This window comes from Salvia hispanica, chromosome 5 (assembly GCF_029641045.1).
Source record: "Salvia hispanica isolate PSC_SH4W2 chromosome 5, Shi_PSC_v1, whole genome shotgun sequence".
In the NCBI taxonomy this organism is placed as follows: domain Eukaryota; kingdom Viridiplantae; phylum Streptophyta; class Magnoliopsida; order Lamiales; family Lamiaceae; genus Salvia; species Salvia hispanica.
In genome coordinates, this window is record NC_142696.1 from 43,285,390 (window position 1) to 43,308,854 (window position 23,465).

At 40.1% G+C, this 23,465-nt stretch overlaps 2 protein-coding genes across 3 annotated transcripts; one reads left to right on the forward strand and one right to left on the reverse strand.

Moving 5' to 3' along the window:
• Positions 1-17,273: 17,273 nt before the first annotated feature.
• On the forward strand, positions 17,274-19,768 carry LOC125190281 (uncharacterized). Of its 2 annotated transcripts, none has more exons than XM_048087545.2 (3): positions 17,274-17,618; positions 17,776-18,925; positions 18,993-19,768. In XM_048087545.2, exons 2-3 carry the CDS (start codon positions 17,789-17,791, stop codon positions 19,014-19,016), a joined length of 1,161 nt encoding a protein of 386 aa, XP_047943502.1. In that variant the 5' UTR covers positions 17,274-17,618; positions 17,776-17,788; the 3' UTR covers positions 19,017-19,768. The 2 variants fall into 2 exon arrangements, with proteins under 2 accessions (XP_047943502.1, XP_047943503.1); XM_048087546.2 differs by having other exon boundaries at positions 17,276-17,618; positions 17,873-18,925.
• On the reverse strand, positions 19,137-22,319 carry LOC125190282 (serine carboxypeptidase II-2-like). Its single transcript, XM_048087548.2, has 10 exons — positions 21,972-22,319; positions 21,403-21,510; positions 21,089-21,184; positions 20,913-21,005; positions 20,678-20,763; positions 20,340-20,603; positions 20,130-20,257; positions 19,965-20,060; positions 19,532-19,637; positions 19,137-19,454 (listed from the first exon to the last, which is right to left on the reverse strand). The coding sequence occupies exons 1-10, from the start codon at positions 22,240-22,242 to the stop codon at positions 19,293-19,295; spliced, it is 1,410 nt and encodes a 469-aa protein (XP_047943505.1). The 5' UTR covers positions 22,243-22,319; the 3' UTR covers positions 19,137-19,292.
• Between the last annotated feature and the right edge of the window lie 1,146 nt (positions 22,320-23,465).

The following is a 23,465-nucleotide window of genomic DNA, read 5'->3' on the forward strand; positions in this document are numbered from 1 at the left end:
AAGTTACAATCTTATTAAACTAGTATTTAATAAGAAGGATTATTACATGTTAATAATTATAGTGGACTAAGATGGGCTGTAAGAGCCCACACGCGCGCGCCGCGTGCCTCGAGCCCGTGCCCTTGCCCTTGGCAATTGGTCTTTGGGCTGTTCTTTGGGCCTGGTCGTGGGCTTGGCCCAAGGCTAGTGGGTCTAGTTCTTTTTAGACCACCATCGTTTCCACGCCAGCGAGCCAAGCGGGATGACACCTATGTCAGTATGACGCGGTAAGCCAACGTGACAGTCCACGTCATGATCGAATCTAGAAGCGTCTAGATTCAACCTCTCTAGCTCTGAGCTTGTAACGGCTCGTAACCGACGACCGTTATGGTCTGGCATTGATGACAACCATCAAGGCTGCGTTGACCTCTACAGTGGACTGAGCCTATAAATAGGCTAGTCATTCTAGCATTCTACACACTGAAAACTAGAATCTGCATCATACACTTTCTTCTTTCTCTACATTGTTTTTCTGTTGAAAGCTCTGCCCTCTCCTCCATCCAGTTCGTCGGAGCTCTGTTGATTGCGGTGCTGCTTCACCAGAGACGCACCCGTTTTATCTTTGGGGATGAAACGCCAATCCGAAGAGCACTACCGGGGCGTATCTCGTCTTGCGGAAAGAGGCCTCCTCGACTCGGCTATTTCCTTTTTACTACGGTTTATAGTTTCGATCTCCTTGTAATTCAGTTTCCTTTATTTCTCTTGTATTCCTTTTGGGTTGTATTACGCCCGACTTTTTATCTCTTGTAATCCAGAAGCCAACAATCGCAAGACGAGATAACTTGCATTTGAAGGAATTTGGACATAATTGAACCTAAAACTTTCGAAACGTTAATACATTTGCTTGGAGATGTCGACTGAATCAAACACTGCCGCTGCCACCACTCCGGCCACCACCGCCGCCATCATTTCCTCCACCATGGCATCCACCACGATGATGCCAACTCTCGGGCTCTATTCATCTTCATCAACAACCCCTTGGGTGTATTCTAACACCCATGGGCTCACTGGTGGATCCACCTCGAGTGGGTCGGTTGGTTCCACTTTTAGTGGTTCCATCGGATCCTTTAATGGATCGAGTGTTGGGGCCTTCGGGTCTCACACAAGTGTTGGGGCCTTCGGGTCCAGCACGGGTATTGGCTCCTTCGGGACCAGCACGAACATGACGGGCTCTATGCCCGTCATGAACATGACGTGCTCAACGCCCAACATGAATGGTGGGGGCCCTATGCCCAACCATGTTGTTGGCTCCTTCGGGGGCAACATGAATGGTTCCTTCCAAGGACCAAGTGCGGCACCTTTGGCACCTAGAATGATGCCACCCGCCGAAAAGCCACATAAATTTGGAGGAGCTGACTTCAAGAGGTGGTACCAAAAGATGTTGTTCTATTTGACAACATTGGGCGTCGCCAACTTCCTCACGGAGAACTAGCCGCCAACGCTAAGTGATCAAGAGACGAGGCTCGATATCTTGGCGGACTATGAAGCATGGCGCAAAGGAGATTATCTTTGTAAAAATTTCATTTTAAGTGCTTCAGATGATAGCTTGTACAATGTATACTCCGTTGTAACCACATCCAAAGAGATGTGGAAAAGCCTAGAGAAAAAGTACAGTATCGATAATGCTGCAGGTACTGAACATGTTGTAGTATCCAAATTTACGGACTACAAGATGGTCGACTCTAGACCGGTCATGGAACAAGTTCAAGAGTTCCAAATGATCATCCACGGACTCGTGGTTGAAGGGATGATTTTGCCTGACAACTTTATACGGTGCAAACTAATCGAGAAGCTTCCTCCTAGTTGGAAGGACTTCAAGCACTATCTCAAGCACAAGCGAAAGAAGATGAGCCTTGAAGATTTGATCGTGAAACTGCGCCATCGAGGCCGACGTGTGCAAAATTGTTCAAAAGGCTAAATGTCCATTTGAGGCCAAAGCCAACTTGTTGGAGCGGGGCGGTCCCTCCAACAAACGCCCTCGCCCAAATCAGAAGGACAAGGGGAAGGGAAAGCTGCCTACAAAGAAGTTTGAAGGCGAATGCTACAAGTGTGGCAAAATTTGCCACTTTGCCAAAGACTGCCACAACAAGAAGAAGAAGCCGACAGCCCACGTCGTTGAGAAAGAGTTCAAGGACTGGAATGAAGATGACCTCGTTGCCGTGGTCACTGAAGAAGTCAACATTGTTGACAACAAAGGCGGCTGGTACATCGACACCAGCGCTACGGCTCATGTCTGCTCAGATAGGAGCAAGTTTGCCTCCTACACTGCTGTTGAAGGGAGGAAGATCAACATGGGTAATCAAGCATCGTCCGAGGTCCTCGGCATTGGCAATATGATACTCATGATGACGTCTGGCGTCACGATCACTTTAAAGGATTTGCTGTATGTCCCGGACATCCGCAAGAACCTAGTGTCAGGATCAATACTAGTTAATAAGAGGTTTAAACTTGTATTCGAGTCTGATAGGTTTGATTTGTACAAGTTTGGGAAGTCCCTCGGAAAAGGTTATGTAACCGACGGACTTTTCAAGCTTATTGTGGCTACGGCTAATAATAATAATAAAACATCTACTTCCTCTTATTTGACCGAGTCTTCAAATTTGTGGCATTGTAGATTGGGACATGTAAATTCAAAAGCCATGAAAAGATTAGTAAATTTAGATTTACTAAAGACAATTGAAGAGGATACCCAAGACAAATGTGAAATATGTCTTGAGGCAAAAATGACTAAGTTACCGTTTCACTCAATTGAATAGAAAACGAAACCCCTTGAACTAATTCACACGGATGTATGTGATTTAAGGATGGTGCAAACTAGAGGTGGTAAAAAGTACTTAATCACTTTTATAGATGATTGCACAAGATATTGCTACATTTATCTTTTAAGAAGTAAAGATGAAGCAATTGAAGTGTTCAAAAATTATAAGAACGAGGTTGAGAATCAACTTGGTTGTAAAATCAAAGCGATTCGAAGTGATAGAGGAGGCGAGCATGTAGCCCCGTTTGAGGAGTTATGCAACGCAAGTGGTATAATAATCAAACAACTGCTCCATACTCACCACAATCTAATGGTGTAGCAGAATGCAAAAATCGAACTCTAAAAGAGATGATGAATGCGCTGCTACTAAGTTCAGGATTACCTCAGAACATGTGGGGGGAGGCTATCTTGACAGCCAACTATATCCTTAACAAAATCCCACTCAAAGGAAAAGACATCAGTCCTTATGAGTTGTGGAAAGGAAGGAAACCATGCATATAGATTTGTTGTTCACAAATCTGAAATATCGACTATTACAGTAGGAACAACAATCGAGTCAAGGAATGCCGTATTTCTCGAAAATACGTTTCCTTGCAAGGACAAAGAAGAAGTCCCAATCAATTCTGAGACAAGAATTGAAGATGAGGCCACTAGTTCCAAAACAGTGGATGAAGCCACTAGTTCTAAATCCGCGGATGAAGAGCCTAAATCGCTCAAGCGAGTGAGGCCTGATCCAAGTGATGCAGTACTAAGACGTGGTAGTGGGGTCAGAACACCAAAAACATTTGGTCCTGACTACATTGCTTTTATATTGGATGAAGAGCCAACGTCAATAAAAGTAGCCTTCGATGGCCCAGACGGGTTACATTGGAGAGAAGCTGTTCAAAGCGAAATTGACTCAATTTTGCTAAACCACACTTGGGTGTTGGTTGATTTGCCCGAAGGTGCCAAACCTTTAGGGTGCAACTGGGTGCTTAAAAGAAAATTTAAGGCCGATGGAACAGTGGATAAGTATAAAGCCCGATTGGTTGTAAAGGGTTTTAAACAAAAGGAAGGACATGACTTCTTCGATACCTATTCACCTGTAACGAGGATTACATCTATCCGAGTGCTTCTCGCGATTGCTGCATTGCACAATCTTGAGATTCATCAAATGGATGTTAAGACTGCGTTTCTAAATGGTGAATTAGATAATGAAATCTATATGGAACAACCCGAAGGGTTTGTAGTTCCTGGACAAGAGAAAAAAGTATGCAAACTCGTAAAGTCCCTATATGGATTGAAACAAGCGTCGTTGCAATGACACTTGAAGTTTGATAATGTAATGTTATCAAATGGGTTTAAAATCAACGAGTGTGACAAATGTGTCTATATTAAAAGCACTGATAACGGGTACATTATAGTGTGTCTTTACGTTGATGACATGTTAATCATGGGTAGTAACACACAAGTGATTAACGAGACAAAAGCCATGTTAAAGAGAAACTTTGACATGAAAGACATAGGTCTAGCCGATGTAATTCTTGGAATGAAAATTCTAAGAACATCCGATGAAATCATCTTAACCCAATCTCATTATGTTGAGAAGATATTGAAGAAATTCAATGCTTACGATGGCGCGCCGGTTAAGACTCCAATTGAACTCGATGTTCACTTGAGCAAAAACAAGGGCGAACCCGTTGCACAAGAAGAATATGCATGGGTCATTGGGTGCATTATGTACTTGACTAATTACACTCGGCCGGACATTGCTTGTGCCGTGAACAAGTTGAGTCACTACACGAGTGATCCAAGCAAAGAGCATTGGAGAGCTCTTGTAAAGATTTTGAGATATCTAAAACATACTCAAAATCATGGGCTACACTTTTCGAGATACCCCCCAGTACTTGAAGGGTACTGTGATGCGAATTGGATATCCGACAATAAGGACTCACTTTCAACAAGTGGATACGTCTTTACTATTGGGGGTGGTGCTGTCTCGTGGAAATCCACGAAACAAACATGTATAGCCCGTTCAACCATGGAATCAAAGTTCATAGCTTTAGATAAAGCCGGGGAAGAAGCCGAGTGGCTTAAGAACTTCCTTGAGGATATTCCAGGTTGGTCTAAGCCAGTGCCATCAGTGTTGATTCACTGTGATAGCCAAGCCGCTATCGGGAGGGCGAACAATGACTTCTATAACGGTAAGTCTCGACATATTCGTCGACGACATAATACCGTGAGACATTTGATCACAACAGGCGTGATTACAATTGACTATGTGAAGTCAATAGATAATCTAGCGGATCCGCTAACCCAAGGGTTAAACCGTGATCAGATGAATAAGTTGCTAGAGGGAATGGGTTTGAAATCCACAAACTAAAGAATTGTTATAGTGGTAACCCAACCATGATGACTGGAGATCAACTAAGCTATGAGAGTTCGTGAGAAACACTCATCTACATCTATTCCTTAAAGAGAAATAGAGTGTTGAGAAAGCTTGTCTTGTGGTGAGGCTAAATCTATGACTTTTAATGACTCCTAAGGATCTCAAGGAGATTGAGTTCTCAAAGAGACCGAGTAGGGCAAGATACTCGAACAGGAATCACATATGTAAGTGTGAAGTGTGGCCGCTTCAAATTACACAATTATGAATCCAAAGTGGTGTCCAAGGCCGCAAAGGACACAAAACGTGAGAACGGATGAGGTTGAGGTGTTTAAATGTTAACACCATTGTCTCGGTGCACGCCGTGGGGGACTAGTTCAAAGCATCGCGCTACTAGGCCGCATGTGTATCCGATGGCGTTGACTATGGAAGGTTCAAAGCTAAAAACTACCTATCCTTATGCTTATATACCTCTCGAGGGTTGAGCTTGTGTCTGCATGTATATGCATTTGGCTATTTCCACTCATGTGGGGGATTGTTGGAATCTATGCCGGTCAATAGACTTTGACCAAATTATAATATCAACGAGACATCTAATTTTATGAAATTAAATGATATAGCGTCGATCTACGTTCGGAGTAGATGACTGTGGTATATTCATTTTCTCAAATCCAATTCCCGGTGAGTGAGAAATAATGAATTAAAGTTGTGCAAAATTGCAAACTTAATGAGCTATGAGAGAAGCTTAGGGAATAATTAAGAGAGTTAATTATCTCACATTGGAAGTTACAACTTTATTAAACTAGTATTTAATAAGAAGGATTATTACATGTAATAATTATAGTGAACTAAGATGGTGTTAGAGTTTGTATACTAGAAATCACCTTTCGAGTGATTGAATACTGTTACAACTCTTATTTTATTTTCCAAATGAATAAACAGATTATTTTTGTCATAATGTTGTTATATTTTACATTTAATGGATGTTTATTGCATATTTAAATGTATAAGTAATTTAACAAAGTCTAAGTCTTTGTTTTAGTAGACCGGTTGTGGGCGTCGTCCACTTTAAGGTAACACGGTCAGTTCTAAACAAAGAAAAAGAATTATTTCACAACCTAGATAGGCTTAGACTACCTATCGTGAAAGGTTGCAATGTCAGTCCGATTATTTCTAAGCCTTACTGAAATAAGATGACGTTGGTGTGGTATAGCACTGAATGGATCTAACAGCGAGACAGTCTTTATGCTATCTACTGAAAGACGAGGTCTCGTAAATTATTTCTCAATCAATGTACGTTAGCATTGAGCATACGGTATTGATTATGCACTACTTTGACTTACCAAATGGTGCGGGTTTTTCGTAACCCAATAAGCCTGGTATATTGGGTAGTGGTGATTAGTATCTAGCGGTGCTAGGATTGCTATTATGTTGAATCGTGCGCGAGGTGAGTCTCGTTTGATAACATCCTCAAGAGAAGCTTGAAATAAGGTTTTATTATTCGGAACCTAGCTAGTTGGAGTTTAATTACTCTATGAATAATAAATAAGATTTTCTTGCTGAGTCCTCTCTTGGAATAAATAAGATATTAATTAATTAAGTCCATAGCAGACAATAATTAATTAATGGATGTTTCTATCTTAACTGCGGGAAGTAAATATAAAGTATTGGAAACCCGAAGTACTTGTAATTTCGGATTTGGATGGGGAGTGCAGTATTACTTCTGTAGTGGCTGCTCGTAATATTCCAATCTTAAGCTTATATTAAATTGGGTTTAATTTAATTAGTAAAAAGCTAATTGGGGGAGCCCATATCCAAAGCCTTCCATAGATCCCTGTCTGGGCCCAATATGTGACTTATTATAAATAGGAGAATAAAGGAGACATAAAATACACTTGTTTTTTCTCTCAAAATTTTCGGCCCTCTCTATTCCTAGTAGAGGTCGAATTTTTCTCCTCCGTGGGAAAGGATTTCTGTCTTTTCTATTTAAGTCCTAGTGCGCTGGTGAGATTAGCCCACCCTGATATCAGTTCACAGTCCGGGAACCAGTCAGAAGATCCGTGGTTTTGTACTAAAGATCTTCACGAGGAGAAGGCGCTAGCTATCTTCGATTCTTTGGAGACTCATCAAGGTATAATGGCTAAACCCTAGAACAACATGTTTTAGATTTCATTTAATTTAAAGCATGTGATTATTTGAGTTATGAGCATGATACGTGAGATGATTACGCGAATAGAATTTGTCTAAATAATCCGCTAAATAGATCTGATTATTATGTAATTGATTTATGCATGCGCTTCCGCTGCCAACCCCTTCAATTGGTATCAGAGCCAGTCTTTGGCTCTGATTATTTAGATTTAAATTTTGCGAAATTCATGTATGCATGCGTTTTTGTTTTCGAAGCATGTTCTTGTTTTTAGTTGTAATTTTATTATGCATGATGAACCCAAGAACTATCGAAACAAAGAACTCAAATTTTTGGAACGCTAGAGACGTGCGATTCGTCGGCGCTTGCGCCGAGACGAATCGCGCGACACGCGATCCAATTAGGGTTGTCGAGCGAGTGGGAGAATGAAGGGTGATCGACCGGCGATGCACGGGCGAGAGTGGCCTCGTGTGCGCCGCCGGCGTGACCACCGGACCGGCAGTCTCCGAGCACTCACGGGCCGATCGAAAAGGAGCTAGAATGCGATCATGCGGCGACGCGAACACGAGCGTGGGCTCGTCCGCGCCGCCGGCAAGAACGCGACGGCTGCTCCTCCATTCACGCGGCGATCGACGGTCGCGGAGGTAGACGGTAGCCGCTGCTCTTTCGAGAGCAGCGGCGGTATTCCTTCCGGCCAAGAAACCCTAACCCTAACCTAACCCTAGCCCTAGTTCGACCCAAGTTGCGCGACGCCGATTGGGAGTGGCTCTGCCTTGTGCGGTGGCCGCTGCAACCCGGCAGCATGTCGCAGGCGACGGCAGGAGTCCGCCGGTAAGGCGCGGCGTTAGCCGCTCTGTGGCGGACGTCGACGGAAGGAGAAAGCGGCGCTTTCGCGCCGCAGTGGGAATAGCGGGAGCAGCCGCGCTTAGCGCGGGCTGCCGGCGGTGGCTGGGCGGCGAAGTCGCCGTCCCGGCGGATCCACCCCGGTGTGATTTCGTTGTTCGTCGTGCGTGCGTACCTCGTGCGACGAGATATCGATGAAATCTTTTTTTTTTTAATGATTATTTAATTCCTAAATTAATAGATATCATTAAAATATTATTATTTAATTGAAATAAAATATTTTGGGAAGATTTCCCTAGATTTTAGGAATATTTTGATTATTTTCTATATCTATGAATATTTTATATCCTAGATGATGTAGATAAGAATAATTAAATAGTTTCCTAAATTATATTATATATCTAGAATCCCTATTAGGATAGATATGTAGGATTTCATTAAATAATAAAATATATTTTCTTCCCAATCTTAATAAGGAATTAATTTAAGATTATTTATTCATGTCCGTAAAAGATATAAATAATTAATTATTTTAGATAAATCTTATAGAAGACATGAATATGGATTAATCTTTAGTAATTAATATATTATCCTTTAATAAGATGTTTAAAAGATTATAAAAGATTTAATTATCCAGTCAATTAAATACCAACAGAATTTAATTAAGCCTTTAATCTGCACTAAGGCTAAGGATAATTAATGAAAAACCATAACTTAAATATCTAAGCGATAATTACGAACTATGTTTGTATATGGTCTCCATCGATTGGTCCACAACTTATGAAGCTGATTTCTAATATTATCGCCCCCATGCTGTGGGGACAATAATCCTAAGAAATAGCGAGTTCGTATAGGTGGACTTCTCATTTGTAAATAGTATGGACTAGAAAGTGGTTTCTAATATTATCGCCACCCATGCTGTGGGGACAATAATCCTAAGAAATTACAAGTTTCAGAAGTTCAAACAGAATTTACGAGATAGCTTGGTCTTGTTATCAACGCACGAGCATTGTTATGGGAGTGTGTTGTAGAAACGAGGTTCTGTAATGCTAAATCTGATGGTCGTGCTTAGGCAACATTTGGCGGCCATGCCGTGCTGCGGTCTCTGGACTATTCGTCGGTGTTGTGACCAGTAAAAATGTTAAAATTTTAATGCGTATTGACCTCTGCTTGAGGGTACAAAATTTTAATTTTACAGTTGTGAGAATTTGAAAAGTTTTATGGTTTAATCTGCTCAATTTCTTCACATAAGTTTATGACAAATAGTAAATATTCTGTTTTGTAGTGCAACCTAAATCGTCAAAATGTCACTCAATCCTCTTTCTGCAATTCTTAAAGAAAACAAACTCGAGGGCCAAAATTACATAGAATGGAAACAAAATTTGGACATCGTTCTCACGGCTGATGAGTACATATTTGTGCTCACTACTCCTCGGCCCCCAGTGCCGGCGGCTAATGCCGCGCAGGCTGCGCGAGATGCCCATAGACGGTGGCACAAGGCGAATGAGATGGCTAAGTGTTATATGTTGGCCTCCATGTCAACAGTGCTTAGACATCAGCATGCCGCCATGGCAACTGCCACCGAGATTATGGAAAATCTCACGAATCTTTTTGGTACTCAGAATCGAACGGCTAAGTCTCATGCCTTTCGGAGTATCATGTGCAAGTCTATGAAGGAAGGCTCGTCTGTGAGGGACCATGTCCTCGAGATGATGAGCCACCTCAATCAAATTGAGGTTTTGGGAGGCGTCATTGATGCCGAGTCCCAAGTTACTATTATCCTTCAGAGTTTGCCCCCTAGCTTCCAGCAGTTCAAGCTCAACTTTGAGATGAACAAAAGGAATTACACCTTGGCAGAGTTGTTGACTGAACTTCAGTCGGCAGAAGATCTTATGAACCAAGCTAAGGCTGCGATGGTTAGTTCGTCACATCGTTCCTCTGGCCCTAGGCCTGGCGCAGGAAAGAAGAAAGTGACAAACCAGGTCGCACCTAAAGATGCTAAGGGAAAGAAAAAGAGGAGGTCGGGAAAGAAGCAAACCGGAAAGTGTTTCAAGTGTGGAGAGAAGGGGCATTGGAAGCCAGATTGCCCTAAAAGGAGCAAGGCTACAGGTATGCACCAAGCTTTAGTTGTTGAGTCATGTTTGGCTTCGACTTCTTCTCATACTTGGGTTATTGACACTGGAGCTACTGATCATATTTGTTTTGATCCTGACTTAATGCAGGTGACAAGACGGCTATATGATGGAGAGATCGAAGTTCAGCTGGGCGACGCTACTAAAGTGGCGGCCGTTGCAGTGGGAGACGTTTATTTGCGTTTTAGTAGTGATAGATTTTTTATTATGAAGAATGTTTTGTTGATACCTTCTTTTAGAAGAAATTTAATTTCAGTTTCTAAATTGGTTTTTGATGGATATTCGATTTTTTTAATGACAGTTGTGTTATTAAGAAAGATGGTTCTTATATCTGTCGTGGTATCATGGAAAACAATCTGTACACAATCGTATCTACACAATATAATGATCGCAAATTAGAACTCAATAATGCATCGAAAATTTCAAAGAAAAGAAAAGAACCTTCAAGTTCAATGAACGAAACGTACTTATGGCACCTTAGACTTGGTCATGCCAACCAAAGGAGGATTCAAACACTTGTGGATCAAGACCTTCTTAAAGGGCTAGATACTGAATCATTTTCCACGTGCGAATCCTGTTTGGAAGGCAAGATGACCAAGAGACCTTTTAGAGTGAAAGGAAATAGGGCCAAGGAAGCACTAGAACTCGTTCATACTGATGTGTGTGGACCAATGTCAACCGAGGCAAGAGGCGGCTTTCGCTATTTCATCACTTTTATTGATGATTACTCGAAAGTTGGATATGTTTATTTGATGCGCTTTAAGTCTGAAGCTTTTGACAAGTTCAAGGAGTTTAAGGCTTATGCTGAGACGCATCATGGAAAACGTATCAAGAGCCTGCGATCTGATCGTGGAGGCGAATACCTCAGTGCCGAGTTTTTGGACTACTTATCAGTAGAGGGAATTGAATCCCAAACGACTGCGCCGGGCACACCTCAGCAGAATGGCGTAGCTGAAAGAAGGAATAGGACCTTGTTAAATATGGTCCGATCGATGATGAGTTATGCACGACTGCCTATTTCGTTTTGGGGACATGCCTTGCTTTCCGCGAGTCATATTTTAGACAATTTACCGTCAAAATCTGTTCCTGCCACTCCATATGAGTTGTGGACCGGGCGTAAGCCTAATCTAGAACATCTCAAGATATGGGGGTGTCCAGCTCATGTTTTGGAAAAGGATCCAACTAAGCTGGGCTCAAGGACAGAGGTATGTTTGTTTATAGGGTACCCCAAAGGTTCGAAAGCTTATGAATTCTATAGTCTCCGAGACAAGAAAGTCATTGTGAGTACTCACGCGACATTCTTAGAGGAAGACTTTGTTATGAATCATAAACCCAGCAGTGAGGTAGCTCTTGATGAGCTCACTTCAGTCACAAGTTCCCTTAACCAAGAACAAGTACCATTAGTACAACCAATTCCCGAACCTTCAACTTCTACACCTAACATTGTAGTGCCGCGCCGCAGTGGGAGGGTCTCTCATGAGCCCGAAAGGTACATTGATTTGGGAGAATCTATGGATCACTCCTCGGACAGTAGTGTACCAGATCCCTGGAATTATGCAGAGGCGCAGGCAGATATCGATCATTGCGAATGGGTGAAAGCAATGGATTCGGAACTACAATCTATGATAGACAAAGACGTCTATGATTTGTCCGTCCTACCCGAAGGCTGTACTGCCATTGGGAGCAAATGGATATACAAACGTAAACGTGGATCCGATGGACGAGTTAAAGTCTTCAAGGCAAGACTAGTGGCTAAGGGGTATACCCAAAAGGAAGGTGTCGATTACGACGAGACCTTCTCCCCAGTGGCCATGCTCAAATCGATCCGGATACTATTGTCTATTGCAGCTTACATGTTTTGGGATGTATGGCAGATGGACGTTAAGACTGCGTTCTTGAACAACCTGGCAGATCCCTTCACTAAGGCATTGGCGGTCAAACCGTTCGAACGCCATGTAGAAGGAATGAGAGTTCGACTCGCTCGAGACCTCAACTCGCTTTCAGTATAAGTGGGAGAATTAGACGTAGTGCACATTTTTTTGTATACTCGAAAGCTGTTTTGAGTATAAGTGGGAGATTGTTAGAGTTTGTATACTAGAAATCACCTTTCGAGTGATTGAATACTGTTAAAACTCTTATTTTATTTTCCAAATGAATAAACAGATTATTTTTGTCATAATGTTGTTATATTTTACATTTAATGGATGTTTATTGCATATTTAAATGTATAAGTAATTTAACAAAGTCTAAGTCTTTGTTTTAGTAGACCGGTTGTGGGCGTCGTCCACTTTAAGGTAACACGGTCAGTTCTAAACAAAGAAAAAGAATTATTTCACAACCTAGATAGGCTTAGACTACCTATCGTGAAAGGTTGCAATGTCAGTCCGATTATTTCTAAGCCTTACTGAAATAAGATGACGTTGGTGTGGTATAGCACTGAATGGATCTAACAGCGAGACAGTCTTTATGCTATCTACTGAAAGACGAGGTCTCGTAAATTATTTCTCAATCAATGTACGTTAGCATTGAGCATACGGTATTGATTATGCACTACTTTGACTTACCAAATGGTGCGGGTTTTTCGTAACCCAATAAGCCTGGTATATTGGGTAGTGGTGATTAGTATCTAGCGGTGCTAGGATTGCTATTATGTTGAATCGTGCGCGAGGTGAGTCTCGTTTGATAACATCCTCAAGAGAAGCTTGAAATAAGGTTTTATTATTCGGAACCTAGCTAGTTGGAGTTTAATTACTCTATGAATAATAAATAAGATTTTCTTGCTGAGTCCTCTCTTGGAATAAATAAGATATTAATTAATTAAGTCCATAGCAGACAATAATTAATTAATGGATGTTTCTATCTTAACTGCGGGAAGTAAATATAAAGTATTGGAAACCCGAAGTACTTGTAATTTCGGATTTGGATGGGGAGTGCAGTATTACTTCTGTAGTGGCTGCTCGTAATATTCCAATCTTAAGCTTATATTAAATTGGGTTTAATTTAATTAGTAAAAAGCTAATTGGGGGAGCCCATATCCAAAGCCTTCCATAGATCCCTGTCTGGGCCCAATATGTGACTTATTATAAATAGGAGAATAAAGGAGACATAAAATACACTTGTTTTTTCTCTCAAAATTTTCGGCCCTCTCTATTCCTAGTAGAGGTCGAATTTTTCTCCTCCGTGGGAAAGGATTTCTGTCTTCTCTATTTAAGTCCTAGTGCGCTGGTGAGATCAGCCCACCCTGATATCAGTTCACAGTCCGGGAACCAGTCAGAAGATCCGTGGTTTTGTACTAAAGATCTTCACGAGGAGAAGGCGCTAGCTATCTTCGATTCTTTGGAGAATCATCAAGGTATAATGGCTAAACCCTAGAACAGCATGTTTTAGATTTCATTTAATTTAAAGCATGTGATTATTTGAGTTATGAGCATGATATGTGAGATGATTACGCGAATAGAATTTGTCTAAATAATCCGCTAAATAGATCTGATTATTATGTAATTGATTTATGCATGCGCTTCCGCTGCCAACCCCTTCAGATGGGCCGTAAGAGCCCACACGCGCGTGCCGCCCGCCCCGCCGCGAGCCTCGAGCCCGAGCCCGCACCCGCGCCCGTGCTCGTGCCCGTGCCTGATGCACTTTTTATTTGCACTATAAATACCTGCAAGTATACAGAGTAGGTATAGTATAGCAAAAGGTTAGTACCGGGTATCGAACACGGGGAAGATGTACACAAAGTGTCTATCTTCTACTAGAACTCAATTACTATCTGGAGAAGCAAGAATTATTGGAAACTTTTTGAAAACAGTAAATATTAAAAACAGTAAACAACTAAAAACAAGCAAATCACGGAGAGAAAAGTATAGAGATAAGGGGAATTCCAGGGATGTGCTTTCGCTTTAATGGTTATACAAATTCCAAACTACAATACCCTAGCACAGTTAATACTTTGAAAGGACGAGTCACCTAGCTTATGCTCATGCGATACAAACGTTGATTACTAACATTAGGGTTGTCAATCCTAACACGTAACTCCAAAATGCTCCTAAGACCCTTGAAAAGTCCTCACTCTCAATTAACAGTGCCGTATTAAAGGAAGCTAACTGTAGTGTCTACTAAGTGGATCTAACTCGCTAGAACTCTGTCACAGTTATGAAGCAAGTTGTATTGAATCATACATAATTGTGTCACTCAATTATGAAGCATCATGATTAACTTAGGGAAGAAACAAAGTAAAAACAAAACGGATATTAAATAGAAAACGGAATTGTATAACCAAAGTTGCTACTAACACATCCCTAGAATCCTATGAGTTTAGTTACACATGACTGAATAAACTAAAAACATAGATTGAAGGGAAAGCAATTTGAACATAAAACTAAAGCAAATAAAACCCGTAGGTTGAATCCTTGTCGTTCTTGATGTTCTTGAAATCCTTCTTCAACTCCTTGCACAATTGAAGTACTCTAGCTTTTGATCTCTATGAATGTGTTCTTGTTGTGTGTCGGAAAAAAAAACTCCTTTTTTGATGAAGCTTGAGGTCCTATTTATAGGGGAAGATTATTCTTCATCATAGAAGGAAAAGATCTTCAAAATTTGGTAAATCTTGGATCAAATCTAGGGCTGGTCGGATTCGCCGCCTTTCTCCGGCGGGCCGCCGCACCTTGGCCGGCGGTCGCCGCGTTGGAGTCCAGAGACTCTGACCCTTCGGTGGCGGACCGCCACATGTCCTCCGGCGGTCGCCGGGCGAGACTCTTCTCCTAGCGTAAATTTCCGAGGCGGGCCGCCACATAGCTCTAACCGCCGGGCGCCGGCGGTCGCCGTACAACTTCGCGGCGGTCGCTGGTCGCCGTCTGACTCCAGATTTCCAGACTATGCGTTTTTACTCCCCTTTTCGGCTCAAATATGCACATTTCTCACAAAACACGTCAAAATACCAAAATGTATAGAATATGCAAATAATGGACATGTAGAGTGATTTTGATAACAAAAACGGACCAAATAATGGCCTTAAAACAGTGCAAAATCCGGGCGTATCAGTGCCCTTGCCCTTGTCCTTGGATCTTGGCAATTGGTCTTTGGGTGGTCTTTGGGCTGTTCTTTGGGCCTAGTCGTGGGCTTGGCCCAAAGCTAGTGGAGCTCTGTTGATTGCAGTGCTGCTTCATCAGAGACGCTAACCGTTTTATCTTTGGGGACGAAACGCCAATCCGAAGAGCACTATCGGGGTGTATCTCGTCTTGCGGAAAGAGGCCTCCTCGACTCGGCTATTTCCTTTTTCCTACGGTTTATAGTTTCGATCTCCTTGTAATTCAGTTTCAGTTATTTCTCTTGTATTCCTTTTGGGTTGTATTACGCCCGGCTTTTTATCTCTTATAATCCAGAAACCAACAATAAATAATACTACTATGAGATAAGTTGTCCTTTTGTCTGAGTTAATATATAAATAAATAATACTACTATGAGATAAGTTGTCCTTTTGTCTGAGTTAATATATAATTTTCACCCTAAAATAGTACTCCATCATTCATAATTTTGCTACTATTAATATTAACAAAATTGACATGACTTCTTCAGGTTTTAATTTTAATATGCTTCACCGTGATTAGATAGTTTAAGACGGTCTTATATATTTTTATACTACTATTATAGATAGTTTAAGACGGGCTTATATATTTTTATACTACTATTAATTAATATCCTTATCAATATAGATTTTTTCGGTTTTAATAAATAATTACACGTTGGAATAACTACTTCAAATAATTTTTCACTTTCTCCAATTGGATTAATTTAAATAAGGGCCCCTTTATTCAATCAATGAATTACTACTTCTTTTAATTAGTGTATAAAAAATAATAACAATAAAAATCGCTGTCTACAAAGTAGAATGCACTATAATGTCAAATTCAAAGCATAATCATATCAAAGTTTTGCACGAAATTCGGCTCCTAAAGCCCCATGGAGGCCACAAAAAGGTCCCTTTTTTATTATGGTGGTGTCACATTGATTAAAATATATTTCTATAATATTCAGTGTCTTTCTTTATGCATACGCTGTAATTACCTTGATGATAGCAAATAATCTTACATATATAGTAGTATTAATTACTAGTACGGAGTAGAGTAGTATATAATTGTAGCCGGTGTACACAATTTGTGACCGAGTATTATATCTATACTACAGCGTGCAACGAATTACGATACATTGGCTTATTTAATTTACCAAACAAATGTGAAAATAGTACTAAAATAAACAGCATAATCACTAGTGGTTAGCAAAAATCTTTTATCCCAAAGGACAAAATATTTGTGTAGATTACTCAAAAGAGTACTCCATTTACTTGCCACGATGTTGCCTCCAGCAACGTGATTTGGGATTCTGAAATCAGACGTAGGAAAATAAATAAACTTCAATAAACTTTAAAAGATTTATCGATATTAATGTGGCCCAGCATTAATGTGGTAAACATCAACTTATCAAAAGTATATACATAATTTAGTTGGCCGAAAAAATTAAGGTTGAGTCAGTTTCGTACTAAAACTAATCTAATTTATTTTTACAGAATAATTTACAATAAAGGATTTTTTACGAACCATTCAAAGTTCAAACCATGGATAGAATAATTTTGGATTATAAATTGTCCTTTTTTACGACATGATTCAGAAAATGCATCAAAGAATTGTCCTTTTTAGGCAGGCTTAAAATCGCAATAAATCAGTCAAATAATTAAAGCCAAATCCAGTTCGAATTAATATAATGAAAAATTAAACAATCAAACTCTACAGATTGTTGATTTATTTGACAAAAGCACAATATATTTATATCAGATTTCACCAATCCAATTCATGTAATGGAAATATCTCATTACTTATGTTGCTAAATTTAATTCCAGTAATTAAACCTGGATAATTCTTCTTAAATGTGAGAAAATGTTGAGAAACAAAAGAAAATTAGAAACAGAAATAGAGATGAAACTGGAAACAGAAGGTGTTCTTGTACAAAGACAAATTAATAAACCGTTACAAGAAAAGCCTACAGTTTCCATTTTTTTTCCGATTCTTTCCGAGCCCTTTTTCTTCAACAGCTTTATACTGGAAAATGGAAATACTCCTAATTTGATTATCTTATTGCTTTCTATTTATTTTTCACACTTCACACACGCATTCGCATTTGATACGCATTGGCGTAGAACTTTGTAAATACTACTATTTCTGCAAATTTCTTCTTCTTTTTCTTCTTCAAGAAAAGAGGAGTTGGGCTCGGTTGTTTCCCGTTCATGCTCAAAATTTGTTCTAACCATCCTCACAATTCAGTTCATTTGCTGCAGACCTTTAGGTAAGAATTATTTTTTTGGTTTGTTTCAAAAATAAATGCCATTGATAGAGATGAGGCAAATATTTTGAGTTTCTTGAAGAAAATGGGCTTATATAGATAAATTAGCAGAAATTTTAATTCTTGAATTAGTTGATGAAAATTCTGTATTGGTTCTCAGATTATAGTGTTTCATGTGTGGGAATCCGATGGGTGATGATGATAATGATGCTTTGTCTGAGATTTGTGCTCTAAAAGATGCACTATGTGATCAGCAGGAGCTTCTGCAGAAGCTCTACAATGAGTTGGATGCAGAGAGGGAGGCCTCTGCCTCCGCTGCCAGCGAGGCGCTGGCTGTGATCCTCCGGCTTCAGGGGGAGAAGGCAGCGGTGAAGATGGAGGCCGAGCATTACAAGAGGCTTGCAGAGGAGAAGATATGGCACGCTGAGGAATCTCTAGCCATGGTTGAAGATGCAGTTTATCAGAAGGAAATGGAGGTGGCTGCATTGGACTATCAAGTGCAGGCTTATAGGTATAAGTTGTTGAGGATTGGTTATGTTGATCACGGCTTCAATGGGGAGACAAGCCGCATGCCATGTAGGGGGAAGGCGGTTGAGGAAATGTATTTGGATTCGGGGAAAAAGATCGATAGCTATTGGGAGAAGATTAGGAGGTTGAATGAGAGGGTGAAGGAGATTGCAGGAGGGAGGAGTGAGACACGGTCTCCCTCTTTGTCCTTGTATTCTCGTGTGAGTAGAGGGAGTTCGTGTGATTCAACGAGGAACGAGGGCAGTTTGTGTCAACCAAGCAAGATGATGGATGGAAGTGGTCAGGCTGAGAGTTCAGATTGTGTAGCTGCTGCTGATAATTCTTGTTCAATGAGCACTCATGACGTGTTTGAAGTTCCACAAGTTGAAGGGAGGTGTGAACTGATGGAGAAAGATGAAATCAAGAATTTTGAAAAAGAAAATGTCGTTTTGCCAGAGGCTGTGAAGTTGTGTGCTAGAGACGAGCCCAAGTGGCTCAATATGATGTTGCCGTCGAGCCAAGTGAGTGATGTTGAGTGTCGTTTGGTTGCTGCACCGCCAGAAACAAGCACTGCTCAGTTTAATAGGATGCTGAGTAAAGTTGGTATGAGATCAGAGATTGTTGAAGATGACAGACCAGTAAAATGTAGTACTGCTAACAGAGAAGAACTGAACTTGTTGAATGAGATATCTGAAAAGGTGAATTTGTTGCATGATGAAATCAGGAGTTTGAAGGCGACAAAAGCATTCTCTACTAGAGAAGAAGAAGAAGAGCCATCCTTGGCTATGGCTCTTCTAGCAGAGGTACTCTCTCTCTCTCTCTCTCTCCATTGAAGCTCTGAGTAAATAAATCTCGTGTATTGTGTTTCAGGAAATGCTCTCCTTTTGGCTCTGACCTTATGATGGAAGTTGAGATCTATCTGCTGATTTCATTGAAGCGTTGATTTTAGATTTTTGTGGTTTATACTGTGGATTTTGGTTGCAGCTGCATAGTTTTGTACATAATGTATACATATAACAAGAACGTCTTCTCTCTCAATATCTTGTGATCAAGCAAGCATAAGTGTTTTGATTGTGCAGATCATATGGAGAAAAGGCATAAAACTGGAAACTTTACTCATGAAACACTAGAATTATTAGCGTTGTATTCAACGAGGGAGGCACGTCCCAACTACATATCGCTCACCAGCTCCATCTCCGGCATGGACTTCCCTGATAGGAACGACTTGATTAGTGTCAGAGCTTGCTTCGGCTTATGCAGGGGAACTTCATGGCCGGCTCCTCTGACTGTCACGAATGTCAGCCCCTCGTATTCTTCTGTCCATCCGCCTACCTGTTTGCCAAACACAGCGAATATTACTGACTGATCAGAATCAGAGGGGGGTGGTGAGGTGAAGATAGAAAGCTGACCTGGCCATCATCATACCAAGCGCGCCACGGCCTAACTGTACGAAGCTTCATAGCATCTATGTTATAACGGGTTGAAGTCACCGGAATCACAGCATCCGTGTCACCACTGTCCAGGTGTGGAACATTGTATTAGAAATACTTATTTTTCCAAGAAATGGAAAGGCATGTTGTAACTGATACACACAAATATTGTGAAATGGAAGATTAGGCCAAAGAATGGAGCCAATTTTGAACAAAGTTATAATCAAGCTATGATGCTATGTTTCTGGGTATTGAACACAGAAATATAAACAAAGCTATCTACTAGTTGATGAATTCATACTCTGATATTTGTTCTATTTCACATAAATATGGAGATTCAAAAGTAAAATAGTTCTCTTTGCGCATTTTAAGTATTCTGTTCTAATAGATTTCCAGAATTATATAGGAAAACCTGAACATCCAGATACGAAGTCCCGAATTCAAGAGCTCAGCGTAGACATCCAAAACTGATTGAGACGAATCCTGCCAGTTCTCACTCACCAAGTCACTGCAATCACAATATATCTGTCTTTAATGAATCAAAAGGAAAATCTAGTAGTTTGCATAGATCTCGTACCTGCAAGTCTCCCAGGGGGAGTTTCTGCTACGAACATGAAGAGCATCTTGAACATCAGGGAGATTGAAGTATTGAATCGAATGCTTCTCTGTGCATGGATCATAAGGTCTTCTGAGAAGACCAACCTTCTAAAAACTCAATAAAATAGATACAATTAAGAATCCAAATATGATAAAACTAAAGGAAAATGCAAAAGATGTGAACACGTACAGCATTGCTTCTCCTAAGATGGCTTAATCTGCTGAAATTAGCCGTACAGGGAGGCGTATAGATGCTGTACATATCAATGTCCCCAATTTCCTGATCAGCTATTATAAGGACCTTCACGCATTCCTCTGAGGTGTGCACGAACGACTCGTAGTCACATTTGACATTCAGCTGCTTGTAGGTCTGATCTGAAATCATGCCAACGGACCACATGAACTGAAACACCCCAAAATGGTCATGAAAGTCGTCCGTCAGAGCGTTTCCAACCTGAACGCAGAGGCATATTTCAGGGTTATTGGTTTCACACAAGCACATAACATTCTAAGACATCAAGAGGATACCATGAAACCCTTGAGATTAATAGTTTCTACTCCGTGTTTCTCATTGTGCTTCACAATAGCATGAGTGAGTTGAGGAACATAATGCCCTGGATCAATAAAGTAACGACAATAGAAATATAAGAAATTGCACAGAGAAATAAAGGAATTCATATATTGACAATTCATGCTCATTTAAAAATTTCTGCTTTGCTCTTCCCTCGACTCTATATAGGAAAGTGTAGAATGATTAACCTACCGGCATAGCTCTCTCCTGTGAGATACAACTCTCTTCCTTTGTACTGTGGAAAACGTTCTAACCATTTCTCGATAAATATTAGGTTATCATCAGCTGCAAGAACAGAGATTGCAATTAAGATGCTGCATCAAATAACCAGAATATGATGTGATGGAAGATATAAAAAGAAACTGTACCAGTTCTTTTATCACCATTGCTCAATATATCAGAGGAAGTGTTTGAATACGAAAAACCAACTCCGACAGGAGAGTCCACAAACAATATATTTGCAACTGCAAAGATCGAAAGCATCATGAAGATGAACAGTTTTTAGGTGGACATCTACAATCCAAGTGAAGATTAACTTGACATAATCTTTTGCCATATCTCAAACTCAAAGTTAGGGTATAAAAAGTTTCAAAGCCCATCCGAAACGCAGCCTAAACAAAATCTTTGACTGCTTTCGTCTACACAACCAAACAAAAACTCGAAGATGATGATATCGATCTACCTTTATTCCAAGAATAAGGGTTTAAATAAAGGGTTTTCCCATCCTTCTCAATATGCAGTGGTCCAATTTCCTCAGCCAGCCCATAGGCAATTGATGAACACCCAGGCCCTAAATATCACATACAACTCAAAACATTAACACCAATATTCAAATGGAAATTTAAGCACAAAATTCATAAATTCATGCAAGTCACATAATCACATCGAAAAGACGAAGCATATAATATACTCCTAGATCACATCCATTCTCATTCTCTTCTCAACAACATCATCACTACATCCACCAAAATGATACTAACCATTTACACAAACACACATTCACAAGCTGAAGAGAGAATTGCATATTTACCTAGGCCTAAATATCAGAAAGTAGCAAGAAACTCTAAAACTCCAACAAGAGTCAACACAGAACTCAAAATGCAAGATCATACAACCACATCAAGAAGATGAAAACGTGCAGTAAAAGCATATCACGATGATATATTTGCATTGTCTTCTCAACAACATCAAAATCACTATTTCGCTTCTCACAATTTATACACAGTAAAGAGAAAATTGCTACATAACGACCTCCATTGAGCCAGAGAACGAGAGGTTTGGAATAAGGGTCATCCTCGGCCTCAAAGAACCAATAGAAAAGCTCCCTTCCGGTTTCTTGGTTGACATTGATGTAGCCAGCGTAGTGCGCGAAGCTAACGTTGAAATTCTGGCCAGGGAGCTTCAACACCCTGTCCAACTGCTGCTGGTTAAACGAGAAGCTGCTGCTGCTGCAGCTTAAAGACTCGAGCTTTACAACAGATATCACGACGAAAACGTGGAAAACCCATCTCAGAAAAGGCATCTTTCTTGAATGCTCCTGCGATTGAATTGGGGGAGAAAGTGTTTGTTTGAGAGTTCCAATAAAAGATGAGGGGCAGTCAGCAGTGGTGTGTGATGTCGCTGTTTTGTTTTTATTTCTTTTTTGTTTTTTTTGTTGGATAAATCGGCCAATATTGCTTGGGTAACATTAGCCTATAACTCCATTCAAATGGAAATGTAGTTTCTTAGGGGTAATTTGCACCCCGTGTGATTGGTTCACTGAAAAGGTTTTATTGAGTTTATAAATAACACGTTTTTTCTCATAATTAGGGATAGCAATTCTTCGTAAATTGTTGGTTGGTAGAAGATGCTTATGCACTTACTCCATTGTTGGGTATGATTTATGTGTTGTAGACCAACATTATATTACTGTAATGACTAAAATGACCTTACTTTTGGAAAGGAAATGACAAGCAACATCCTCCATTGTTCTTGACAGCAAGCAAAACTCATTTATAAATATGCACAACCCGAATCCTCACTTTCTCATTTTTTAAGCCCATATATCAAATTACAGAATGAAAGTTGAATCGAATAAGTTAAAACACCGACGCATCTTCTTCCCAAACTTCTCTTCCGTAAAATTCCCAGCTCTCCTTTTTCTTTGTTCCAAATTTCCTATCGAAATCTTATCTGCTTCTCTTCTTCACCAAATTGAGTCTCTTCCTTCTTTCTCTAAATTTTAGTTTCAATGTCTTCTTTGCTTTCTCTAAAAATATCCCTAAACTTTAAAACGCATATTACTTTCTCGATTAAAATTATTTTTCGCACAACATATATCAAATTAAAGATAATTTCATAAAGATTCTAATGATATCTCACTTGCATATGTTCCGATGTCAAAATTTGAAAAAAATTTCAAAAATTTTCAATTTTTTCGTATAACAACAAATGTCAACATGATATATAAAATATGTCAATATAATATATGAAGAATGTCAATATAAGCAATGTGTTAACATTCTCAAAGCATTGTGTTGACATTCTCAAAGGATTGTGTCGATATTTTCGAAACACTATATTGACATTTTCATCCAAAACTCTAATTTGGTAGTTTTTTTATCCTTTTCGATTTAATTAATAAAATGAAAATTCCACGTGGCAAATTGTAGACCACAAGTTTTCTAAAATCATATGGTCTTAAATTAGTTGTAGTTAGCAATTAAATGATGAGTTAGCAATTGATCACTCCCCCAATATATTATG